This window comes from Aplysia californica, unplaced genomic scaffold (assembly GCF_000002075.1).
Source record: "Aplysia californica isolate F4 #8 unplaced genomic scaffold, AplCal3.0 scaffold00669, whole genome shotgun sequence".
Lineage (NCBI taxonomy): Eukaryota > Metazoa > Mollusca > Gastropoda > Aplysiida > Aplysiidae > Aplysia > Aplysia californica.
Window position 1 is genome coordinate 293,029 of NW_004797939.1, and position 12,997 is coordinate 306,025.

General features: G+C 38.5%; 1 protein-coding gene across 3 annotated transcripts; it reads left to right on the top strand.

Moving 5' to 3' along the window:
* The first annotated feature begins 1,027 nt into the window (after positions 1–1,027).
* Positions 1,028–12,401, top strand: LOC101847372. 3 transcript variants are annotated; one of them, XM_005108225.3, is made up of 4 exons: positions 1,028–1,381; positions 6,923–7,047; positions 8,746–8,847; positions 10,133–12,401. In XM_005108225.3, the coding sequence occupies exons 2-4, from the start codon at positions 6,991–6,993 to the stop codon at positions 11,852–11,854; spliced, it is 1,881 nt and encodes a 626-aa protein (XP_005108282.1). In that variant the 5' UTR covers positions 1,028–1,381; positions 6,923–6,990; the 3' UTR covers positions 11,855–12,401. The 3 variants fall into 3 exon arrangements, with proteins under 3 accessions (XP_005108282.1, XP_035828268.1, XP_035828269.1); XM_035972375.1 differs by lacking the exon at positions 1,028–1,381 and adding an exon at positions 3,820–4,573; XM_035972376.1 differs by lacking the exon at positions 1,028–1,381 and adding an exon at positions 5,498–5,859.
* Positions 12,402–12,997: the final 596 nt, after the last annotated feature.

Here is a 12,997-nt window from a genome sequence, read left to right on the forward strand (position 1 = left end):
TGTGTGTATGAGTGAGAGAAAGAGAGAGAGAGAGAGAGAGAGAGAGACAGGAGGGGGGGGGGGGGGACAAAGGAAGAGAGAAAGGTGAGAGAGAGAGAGAGAGAAACAGACAGACAGACAGACAGGCAGACAGACAGAAAGAGAGAGAGAGAGAGAGTCGGAGAGAGAGAGAGAGAAAGAGAGAAAGTGAGACGCGGAGGGGAAGAGGGAGGGATCAGAGACAAACAGAGAAAGAGAGAGAGAGAGTCGGAGAGAGAGAGAGAGAGAGAGAGAGTCGGAGAGAGAGAGAGACAGGAGGGGGGTTGAAAGGAAGAGAGAAAGGTGAGAGAGTCGGAGAGCTAGAAAATATTACAGATAAAGAAAATACTGGGGATGAGCTAAAAATATTAGGGATAAGTCAGAAAATAGTTGGGATGATCTAGAAAATATTGGATATGAGCTAAATAATACTGGGAAATATTTGGGATAGGCCAGAAAATATTGGGAATGGGCTTGAAAATACTGGGGATGAGCTATAAAATATTTATGGATGAGACAGAGAGAGAGAGAGAGAGACAGACAGACAGACAGACAGACAGACAGACAGACAGACAGACAGACAGACAGACAGACAGACAGACAGACAGGCAGGCAGACAGGCAGACAGACAGAAAGAGAGAGAGAAAGTCGGAGAGAGAGAGAGAGAGAGAGAGAGAGAGAGAGAGAGAGAGAGAGAGAGAGAGAGAGAGAAAGAGTATGTTGGTAAAGGGGGTGGGGGAGAATTATGTGTGAGAGAGAGTTGCAGACCCATGTTCTTCAGTATTGGACAGGGAATGCAGACTACGTACACGGTGCCATGTAAGCCGTGAGGAGACACAGAGACAGTCTATAGTGACATGCTGTGGACAAAGAGAGAGAGAGAGAGAGAGAGAGAGAGAGAGAGAGAGAGAGAGAGAGAGAGAAAGAAATGAGTTGGAAAGAAATGAGTTGGAAAGAGAGGGTGAGTGGTGGAAGGAAGGATGGAGGGGGAAGAAAGTGAGTGAGTGAGAGAGAGAGAGAGAGAGAGAGAGAGAGAGAGAGAGAGAGAATGTTGGTAAAGGGGGTGGGGGAGAATAAAATGTGTGAGAGAGAGTCGCAGACCCATGTTCTTCAGTATTGGACAGGGAATGCAGAGGGCAAGGTGAAAAGAAGAAAAACTGAGGTGTTTGTGTAGATATAACAAAAACAACTTTCCAGCTTCTTTAATTTGGTGTCACTTCGATTTCTCAACATACTTGCTTTATTTCATACATATATACATATTCAATGTTCGTTGAGGCACAGGTCTGAAGTAAAAAGAAGAAACCAAACAAACCTGGCGTTAGATCGCTCAATCCAGAGGAATATACACGGAACAAAACAGGTAAGCTCACCAAAGGAAAGTCATATTATAAAACACTGAATTTTCATATTGGATTTAAGTGAAAAATCAATCTACATATTATAAAAACTTGTCATTCTGAGCATTTTGATACCAAACTCATTGCAATAGGATGGTATTTCAGGAAATTATGAATGCGTTTTTGATAACTCCACCATTTTTCGTCCAATCTTCATGAAATTTTCACAGAATGAAGAGAAGATGTAATACTAAACATTTGTCTGTTGAATTTTTCATGTGGAATAGATTTTTGTTGATGGTGTCTTGAATGTGGATTTTTACGGATTTTTTGCAAACTTGAATGCTACCTCAGGAAAAATTTCATTAAAAATTTTCTTTATAAATATCTAATTTGTTTTTAAAGGAAAGAAACAACAGACAAATTTTTAGATCTAGTGTTTGTCAACACCATTTTGGGTGCATACACCCGGCCATTAAAATTAGAAATGTGTTCTTTGATGCACATAAAAATAAAAGGTGTTGAGTAAAAAAACAAAAGAAAAAATTTATAGAAATTGCCCAACTGACGGAAAAAATTTTAGTTTCTATAATTTCATTATTTTGACAAGCGCGCCTGATTCCACTATGATGCATAAACAGATATGATTTGTTATATTTTTCTGTTGCCCAGCCTAGGCTATGTATCTAGATCTATTTAGCTCCTCACTTTCGTCTAATCATGGTTAACACAAGATATATAAATCAAATTTCTCTGTTTAATTTTCTTAGATCTTTGCGCATACAAGTCTAGGTTCCGACCTGTGTGTTATTGGGTTTTTTTTGGTTTTTTTAATAAATGAATTAAATGTAAGCTTAAAGCGATTCCAAATAATTATAGGGGATTTACAGCTTACACTTAAACTTTAAAAGGTTAACCTATTTTCATCAACATCACACAGTACATCTAAAGATCGTATACCAAAGATTTTCCACTAGATCTAGTAGAGAATACACCGGTCCATCAAATAGGTAGTTGACCTACTTTTCGAAACTCACATGGAGACATCTAGACAGTCTTGGAATGAAATCTACAAACTTACACTGAAAAGTGGAGGCAGAGTGGTGTTGCTTTGTCAAAATTAGCAATTTTTAGCTCATTATTATATATATTATTGCTGTAAATTAATTTTAATGGTTGGGTGTATGCACGCAAAATGGTGTTTTTTTAACGGACTTAAATGGAATTTTTTTTTACTAGAGTCTATAGGCTCAAGATTTTTTTAAAACTAGTTTTGTTTGGTAGCTGGCCAACAGAAGTGCTCTATGCAAAGTTTTGCAGGCATAGAGGTAAATCAGTATATGAGTTTAAATCTTTTTAACACGGACAGACAAAATTGAGAAAACTATAAATAATAGCAAATTATATTTTTGTTTTTACAGTTTTTAATCTGCCTCACGCATTGTATGTCGTAACTGTTTTTTCTTGGGTGTGAACCCTGAAATGTGGTTTGGATTAGGCCTTCTATTCTATTAGGTGCCCTAATGACTGTCACTATGACGATCATAATTGAAGGTCAAATTTGAATAGAGTTTTTTTTGTTGTTTTTTAAATTGCACAATGCATGTCATATATATTATATTCATAATTTTATTTTTATCATTATATAGATAGATGTAGGCCCATCATCCTTTTCTTCAGGCGCGGTTTGTCCATAGAGCACAGTTGTGCAGCGCCGGCCAAAATTTTTTAATGTTCTATTGCGAAAAGCACCCACAAACATGAAATTTTAAAAAGTCAGAAACAAACACTATTCAAATAATATAGTATCAAAACAAGGTCCTCGCTGGCTCTGTAACTCACTGTCATTTTTTTGGGATCAAAAGCGCCGTAAAACATCTACTATGCCATGCCAAAGTCCACACGCTTTAACTAAACGTAATAGGATATTCAACAGTGGCAATCTGACTTATAAATTGCTCTTTGGGATAACCCAAGCAATGACGACACTCGTAGCGAGTTTAGCGGTACATGAATATTAATTAGACGGCACATCTCAAATGTGCACCCACGAACCATAGCTTGTACACTATTCTATGCCAAAATTATGTGTTCCCCGCAGCAATCCAGCGCGTGCTCAAGTGAATTGTGATTGGTTCTTTGGCCTGCTACTATTTTAAGCGACTCTGTGACCGTGAACCTCGAGAGAGGTGAACATGACATATACTTAAGTCACCGTCCTATGGGTTGTGCCTTCGAATGGTTTTGAAGTGGGGTGATGGGGTGGTGAAAGTTATTTCTTGAGTGCTTAGTGCCAATGCAGGATAAAGAAATTGATGTTTAGCTAACAAACAGATTTAGTTTTAGAAATCTAAGCGACAAGTAAAAAGAATGAAAATTAAAGCATAAGGTCCTCCTTCACCAACCCAACGAGCCTACCATCCTATTTACTATGCCCTTGACTATCTTCAACCTGCTTTTGCTTAATTGTGCACGCCCACTTTTTAGCCCCACGAGCCGCCCCTGCTTTTCTTCTTATATTAAAGATTTGTTCTTCCCGAAGCCTCACGTCTTGTCTCCCGTCCATGATCAAAGTCCCACCTAGATCTATATAAAAACCACGAAAAAAGACAGTGAGTCAATTGGATCAGGTGATGTGCAGGTTGTTTTCGGGAATTCAAGGAATGTCGTCAGTGCTGGATTTACCATCCGTCCTATTTATAGGTTGACTGCTCCGCCAATCAAAACTCGTTGAAGAGAAGAGTCAGTTCTTTAAATAGAATGTAGGCACTATGTCTTTTTCTGGAAAATGGAAAGTCAAAATATGACCCTGTGTCTGTGTGGCATCGACTTGTCGGGCGTTCAGCCTTTGTAAATTATGTAGGCCGAAACCAACAGAAGTTTTACAGCTTGTCAGCATTGTCGGTCATTCAGTGGTATAAGGTTTCGGTTTCTGTCGTCGCGAAAAGAGGTTACCAGATACTTACAGACACAGGCCCCGTTCGGCTCAGTCTAGTGAAAGGAATTATCCCATGATCATCGATTCGGAATCAAGATCTCTAGATCGTAGTATAGATCTGACTAGATACCTGGACGAAGATTCAGTTCATTGACATATATATGTGCCACTTGTTGTTATATATTCCTTTGACTACAAGGTGTTATTATATAAGTCGGTCCTGGACATTCTTGGACATTCTCTCAGTTCAGCTTGGAAACGATTCTGGTTTCACAGGGTAAGCTTGTCCATATTTTATTAACATTAGGTTACAGGCATCACTCGTCACTGACGTTGTAGAGTTTGGCTTTTTGATTGCTAACCATTTCATGTTTAGACACTGGTTTAATTAGATCTAGTATTTTTCAATTCACAAGCCACCTGACTGCTGTGTTTCCATGACAGCGTTGACTGTGTTGCGACCTAATAAGTTACTCTGTTTCCATTGATTGTTCGATCTGCGGGGACAAGAATTTGAAAAAAAAAAAAAACTAAAACGTTGAAAAGGTGACATTATTTTGCCCACTGTTTACTGGTGCCTATAGCTCTTCTTGCAGGCAAATTAAATTATAGGTAGGCTATTCTTTTTTTTTTTAATCTGACATTATGCTCATTTTTCAGCCACCTAAACTTTGCCTAGGATTAATAATTTTACTTTTCCATGAAAATTCTTCTCATTTCATGATCGATTCATGCGAACAGAACATATGAAACCGAGAGATAAAGCTTCTATTCCATAACATAGAATATCTGCACATATCTTATGTCTTGACATTGACTGTCAACTTTCCATCCCAGTTTCCCTGCTTTCCAGTGCCTCCTAAAATCACAGAGGTAGTCATGATCTCGATACAAAATATATTAATGTTGTGCCTTTGGTTGACAACCGAAGAATATAACAGGGTAATGAGGGATCTACTTTGGTTGGATAAACAGCCCATTGCAGTTGAGTTGGTTCAACTTACAGGAACAAGATGAAGAATTGGGAAACCTGAAGGAAAATATTTAGAATTGTGACAACTTTATTGCAGTGTGACTCTTTATGTTTTTTAGCCCCAGGACATTGTAGATTTAAAGACAAGTTCAATTTAGATTTCATAAGTTATTGAAATGTTTGGACAGGTTGCTAGTTTTACTCCCCCCCCCCCCCCCCCCGTACATCATACTTATTTTAGTTTATTTCAATTGAGATTACATTGTATACCCACGCCTATTGACTGTTGTTGTTACTCATGCTACAAATAATGCGTGAATTCAGATGCTTTTATTTTTAACCCAAGAAGCCCAGTGTATTCTGTCGATATATTAGACTAGTGTTGAATTTTCAGCACTGTGTCTCTACTTTCCAAGTCTTAAAATTTGAATTACAGAGGTTGTCTCAATATCAATGTGTGAGTTGTGTTGGTTCTCGGTGCCAAGCCTCATGACTATAGTAAAGAAAGTAGTTAAGTCTAAACTGTGTTAGATCTATAGGTAGACGCGTTCTCCGACAGGATGGACAGCCGTTGTCGCGCAAGCCCTAAGGTATCGATTGTTAATTCCTAAATTATTTAGATCTAAATTTACTAGCTAGTGAGCTATCATGTTAAAGTATATTTTGATTTACTAGCTAGTGAGCTATGATATTGGTATCTGTCGACATTCCTTTGTAGAACTGTGGCCACGACAAGAGTACATTTTGGTCGGAAGGCCTGTAGCCTAGGAACAAGTATTGGGAAAAACCCAAACTACGCCACGGGTTCAAAATGGCGGCGACTACCCCTGCAAGCAGAGACCGTAAGGTTCTCTCGATTTCAATAGATCTGTAGCAGCTTTTCATAGACATGCACTATTAAAATTGATATTTTAGGTATCTAGGCCTAATTACTTTGTTTCTTAGGGATTAGTGCCAGTATGGAATCTCTTAGAAGAAAAAAAAACAAGAATCGGGAAAACCCAGTCGAGAAGTCAAAACGGAGAGACAACGTTGTTCTCCAAGCATTTCAAACTGCAATCACAGATATGGTCATGATCTCATTGCATAGCAGTTATTCATAGACATGTTACGTATGCTGTCACTATTAATAGTTCAAGCTATGCAATATCATAGTTTCTTAGTGCTTACTATAGGCCATGGAAGTCTGTGGTAGCGACTCAGTCTTTTACTCACGAAGAACAAGAATCGGGAAAACCCAGTCCAAACGTTAAAATGAGGACGACGTTTTTTCTGCATTTCTGATCATTTCAATACAAAATAATCACATGTGTAATAATAACAATATTAATCTCAATAGCACTCTTGTTGTTTCTCAGTACACACAAGGACACTCTTTGAACTATAGAAAGTAGGCAAATATTCTAACTGGAAGCACTTGTAGTTGAATGAACAGTTTGTTGAGTATTTTGACAATGTTGTAATAATTACACTACATGAGTAGGCTACTTAATCATTTTCGCGCGTCACCTTATATTGACCCACGTTATCGAGTGATCATAGTTCTCTCAGATGTTCATTGAAGGAAAAACAACTATTTGTTATAATAGTAATAGCTATCCTTACTCCACCCACCCATGCTTGTTTCTCACATGTACTTTATTTCTTTTGCAGCTGCTTTTGAGCCTGCTTCTCAGTGCGAACTCCTGTGAAATTACTGTGACAGATTGGTGACTTATACAATGGATTCAGACGAACCACAGAAAGGAAAGAGGGGCAGGAAGAGACAAAATGATGAGGTATCATACCGATAGCTTCATTTAAAAGAATTTTAGTTTTTGACTTTAATGTAAATGATTTGTCATGTGCTTTTGTGACCCAACTAATGTGTTTAGCTGTAGCCTACTGATATAATGGTGTAGTCTACTGTAAGAGTTGTACGGTAGAGATTCTTTGAATCTGGATTGCCACTTAAGTTGCGTTTTTGATTCCGTATTTCACCGGATCATCATTTAACTGGCGTTTCTGGGGTGCGTATGTTGTCAACATCAAGATCTACACCTGATCTTGTGCAGCATTTACTACCTATTTGCATTCATATTGTGATTGTCTGTCCAATTGTGAATAGCTTGAGTACTCACACAGACAAATCATTAATATTTGACTGAATTTTAGCCGTTTTAAGATAACACCCTCGCCGCTGAATGCGTAAAATTATGGAATCGTTGCATACCGAAAGAGTTAAGATTTGAACTATTGCCTTCTGCTGTCTTTTATTCTGTTTGCTTTCTAGCTATTTGGTAAATTACATATGTTGAAGTCAAAGCATAATATTAATACTTTCCTCTTGAGGTATTATATTGCATATTGAAAGTATTCTTTTTTAATTTTTCCCTCTCAAAACTTAGTATTCCTCAAATGACCCATGTTCGTTTTATAGGCATCATGGAGAAATTAGGCACTCGTCAGGATAATGAAATCCAAGGAATCGACTTTTTTCGGCCAGTTTGGAAGGGGTTTTTTTCAAATTTTTGTTTTTTGCCGCAACACCGTGTATGCTCATTCAAAAACACTTTTTCCCCGCGGGGCAGTGCCACTGACTGTAGTGTCTTTAGGCCATTCCCAAAGGGGGGACATTTCTCGTTCAAGCACAGTAGAATTGTAAACTGGCTGATTCATGTCACGCTCATAACTGTGCCTGATCTACAACAGGGAACTGCTGCTTTCTTTCCTAATCCTTACTATTGTCATTTTCCTCTACTTCTTTTGTTTGTTTGTCACGCTCTTGTGACCTGCTATTTCCGGGGTGCCTTGATAGTTGAAGCAAACCTTGTGCTGTTGAAGCTTGAGAGGTGAGCCGAGTAAGTCTGATTCCCTGTAAAGACTTCTCTGTTGACACCCACCCCTTGGCACTCATATGACCTTATGCAGTTGCGAGCGCCGTAAAACCCTCTACTATGATAATAATAATAAAAACACTTGTATGTGTGAATTTTATGGTAAACGTTGATTAGAAGCACGAAAAAATAAACTTGAAGTTTCCAAGGACTCTTCAACTATCGAAGTCACCAAACTTTGGCAGGCATTTTCTCGCTAATTTTATTTCTGAAACCAGGCGACCCCACCTCCTTCAATCGCAAAAATGTTTTGACTTTTATTCAAGATAGTTGGATATTTTTTCATCGAAAGCAAGGCAAATGAACAGCCTTTAAGATGGTACATGTACCAGTAACTCCTTATGCCCAAAATTGACAAGCGCCTGATTCCACTGCGTCGTGACACATATGTCAGTAAGCATGCTTTGTATCCCATTTAGATTAGTTTCTGTTTTTGTCCAAGCAAGGTATCTAAATGAAGTCAGAATGATGTAGTAAGAGCAGTAATAAGTGAAATATATATAGCTTTTGAAAACCAGTTATTTACCCCATCCAAATTTTAATTGTTGTCTTAATGTCCACTGCCAGTAACACCAAGCTGTTCTGTTTTTGTTTTTTCAGGAAAGTTTAACAGGTGAAGAACTGAAGAAAAAACAAAAAAACAGAGATGCTGCTAAGAAATGCAGACAAAAGAAAGTGAAGGAGGCTGAAGATTTAAAACAGGTAAAATTATTACGGCACTGTACAGTTTTCTGAACATTTGCTCCATACTGATTTCCTTCTTTCTTCTACTATGCTTAAAGAATGCCATAAAAAAACACCCTCTAATATAATGTGAACAAGATAAATTACTTGGTTGGTGATATTACTTGGGTCTCTCTCTCTCTCTCTCTCTCTCTCTCTCTCTCTCTCTCTCTCTCTCTCTCTCTCTCTCTCTCTCTCTCTCTCTCTCTCTCTCTCTCTCTCTCTCTCTCTCCTCTCTCTCTCTCTCTCTCTCTCTCTCTCTCTCTCTCTCTCTCTCTCTCTCTCTCTCCAGCCATAAATGTGAAAGGAAACAAAGTTATGGATGCTTGAGGTTCCATTTATCACATAGATTTGAATATCAAATTTCAGTTATATTTATTTCATCTTAGATTAATATTTCTTTTCTTCACATTATAGTGCTCGTGGTTGGAGGGTGCCACTAGTATGTCTTACTTCTTCACTTTCCCTCGGTTTTTTCCGTCTGCCTGTTCTATTTTCCCCCCAGCACTAAATGGCCATTATAGTGTCTATGTGTTTTTCTTTACTAAAAAAAAACCCATTAAATGTCAGGCATTGTGGTGAAATCAGACACTGGTCAAAATAATGAAATCAAAGAAATCAGCATTTTTTGGGCGGATGGTCAATTTTTTTCTCATTTTCTTTTATTGGCTCAACATCTTTTATATCTTTTTAAAAACACATTTTTTAAGTTGATTTTCTTAAGAACATTAATGAGAGGCACAAAAACAATTGATTTTCAGTTTCCAAGGACTCTCAGGCTATGGAAATTACCAAACTTTGGTAGCCATTTTCTAGCTAATTTTACCTCTGAAACCAGGTGACCCAGACCTCCTTCAACGCAAATAACTTGACTTCTATTCAACAAAGATAGATTATTTTTTTTCACCAAAAGGAAGGTGATTGAACAGGCTTTAAGATGATACCAATAGCCCCATATGCCCAAAAATTGACAAAGGCCTAATTCCACCAGGTGGTGAAACATATTATAATAAAACATTATGTTATAATACAAAGTCAAAATTAATTGAATTTAACTTCTGATATAGTTGTGCTTTTCCCTTTTCATACAGAACCTGTGTTCGATTTCTTGGTGGGGAAGATTGTTTAATTGTGTATATTTATCTCTGCTTTTTTATTTTGTGAAAGTGAGCTTTGTTTCAATTATCAAATATAACTATCATGCTCTATGTGTTCAGTTGATCTGAATTACTAATCATTTTTATCCTATTTTTCTTTGTTGCAGAGGAATAATCAGTTGGAAAATGAAAATGAGGATCTTTCGAAGAGAAAAATTCATTTAGAAGAAGAGGTCAACAAACTGTCACAAATTATTCGAGATCACATGAAAAGAGGATGTCAACTACCCGTTCATGTGAGGTCCATCTTGGAGAATTCATGCTCCAACTCTACTCACAGTCATCTCCATGATGCTTCTGCTGTACAGCCCACGGTCACTGCTGTTCCACAGAATCTTCCTGAATCTGATTCCTTTACTTCAAAACCGCCTGCAGCTGTAATGCTCTTCAGTGGAAAACCTATCCAAGAGGGCACAAGGAGCAGACCGCAGCAGTCAGTGTCCATTGTAAGGAGCCCTTCCTCCCAGTCCCCATCACCCAGAACGGTCACTCCCAATCAAGGGGTGAACCAAGGTGCTCTAAGTGAGCCAGGAGAACAATTAGACTTAAGTGACTTTCTGATGAAAGGCGCTGCCATTCCTCAGTCTGGACCTCTAGCGCCGGTCCGTCACATCGTTGACAATCCCCCGCGAATGCAGCTGCGGAATCAGTATTCCTCCGAGTCGAGCAGCAGTGCTATGAGTATTCCTTCTGTCGTGTATGAGGAGAACGACATTGACGAGACCTCTGTCAGCCATCAGATGTCTGTGAGAAGTTCTGGTTTGAACATGAATGAACTCATGAACAGAGCTTTGAGAAAATCCAGAGAGGAGCCTGGTATTGAAGCTGAGACTCACACGAACAGTTTTTATGACCAGAATGTCGAGAATTACGGCAGCCTGTACAACACAGACAATGTTACCAATGTTATTGTGAGTGATGGTGTGCAACAAATTGTTGTTGGTGGCTCCTCAATTAACCCCTCCTATATGGAGAACCAAGTGGTTCCTGGTAACGTTGCAGTTACAAGTGGTCAGAATATTGTGGTCCAAAGAATGATGGTTAGTGGCACACCACAACCTTCAGCAGACAATGGCTCTTTGAATATCTCAACGGCAGAGCTGCTGGCCCCAGCCTTGTTGAACATTTCTCCTTCGGAGATGTCGCCCTCCCTTCAGCAACAAATTAAAAGTAACTACAGCACTTCTTCCAGGTCTTCCGTGTCCTCCTCCCCATCTTTGTCGTTGTCTTCTCAACAGATTGCCAACACTTCTGCCACAGAATTCCAAGTGGACCACTCACAGAGTGAACAGATAAGTCAGCATGCTGTGTACGCTCAGAGTCCGCAAGACCAAATGCTTCTGATGCAACAACAGCAGCAGCAGCCTGTACAAACTGTTGATGTTCCCATGGCTCGTCCTACTCAGAACCAATCTGCATCTAATGTGCAGAATTCCAACAAACCACTCATTGTAAAGAAAGATGGTAACATTTTAGTGTTGGAGCCCAAACCCAATGGTAAACATTTAGTGCACCACTTAAAAGGCAAAGAGCTTGTCAATACTGGTATTGAAGTAGATATTAAGAGGAACCACCAAGGCACTGTGGCTCAAACTGAACTACAAACTGCCTCAGTACCTCATGTTGTCAATGGTGTAGGTATGGAAGTAACCAGGATGGGAACACAGTCTGTAGAGAGTCAACCAAATAGTGCTGCTTTTGTGGTCAACTCTGAGCAGACAAACCAGTCTCTGTATGTTCAAGTACCATCTAGTGGTGCCACACAGGTACCGGTAGACCGTTTGGCCCTTCCCGGTATGACTTACACCATAGAAACGCAGATTATGTAATTTTCCCCTATATGGTATAGCAAAGCCAACCCAAAAGTACTGTCAAAATTGTCTAAGACGGCCGCCTACCGTTGAGAAGAAAAATGGTAATTCTAGACAGATGGACGTCTTGCAGAATGTCATTACAATATTACCCACCCACCCCAAAAAAAAAAAATACACAGGAGCTGATGAGCGGGAAATGATCAGCTGTAGAGTCTTTTATATTTATACATATGTTCTTATACCGTGGTTAATGGTATTACTGTACACCAGGCGTTTTTCATGTTCTACATGAATTTTCAGTTTTTGTGATTTTGAAAGAAACCTGTGAATTCCAAGTCATGAAATGTTAGAGTATTATTTGAGTGTTATTAAGACTATACTTTGTCTTTAAATGTCTATCTTATTTAACTTGTTTTCTGCACTTCGTGGCATTGGAGTTCAATTGCAATGAAAAATTAGATGGCTGTATACTAGTATACATCTAGAAGTATTTCAGACAGCATAAATTACACTGAGCAATTCAGATCGCAAATTCGAAATGTTCAGGAAAAACTAAATGTGCGAAAAAATAAAGAGCGTATGTGAAAAAAGCCTGGTGTACAGTATGTTGTTTTGTTTATTAACCTGTTCATGTTTTATACATACGGATGAACACAATTCATCTCCTCATCAGTGTCAAACCTGTTCTTGAAAAAGAATGTGTCCTTTTTGTCATGTTTTATTATTTCTACATTCATGGTCAGTTTCTATGTGTACCAGTTCCTATATAATATATGGTACTTTGTGCGCATTGCTGTTCATAGTAATCATAGTTCCTGTTTATCATTTTGGACACAACTTGATAACTTTGACATTTAATATAGCGTAAAGCGCATAGAGCCTGCTGTTGAGCGGGGATATGCGCTATACAAATGCTATCTATTATTATTATTATTATTATCTTTGTTGCCTATGTTTCAGTTTGACTGTACATAATGATCCAAAGAAGGGTTTCAAGTAATTGGTGGTAGTCCTGACTTTGTTTTACCTTACACTTGTCTCTTTTGCCGTTTATGTTTACTGCATTGTTTTCGTGAATTCTTTTTGCGGAAACACAATGTATTTTTTCAGGTACTGTTCATTATAAATTATAATGTGACAATGTACACGTCTTGACAT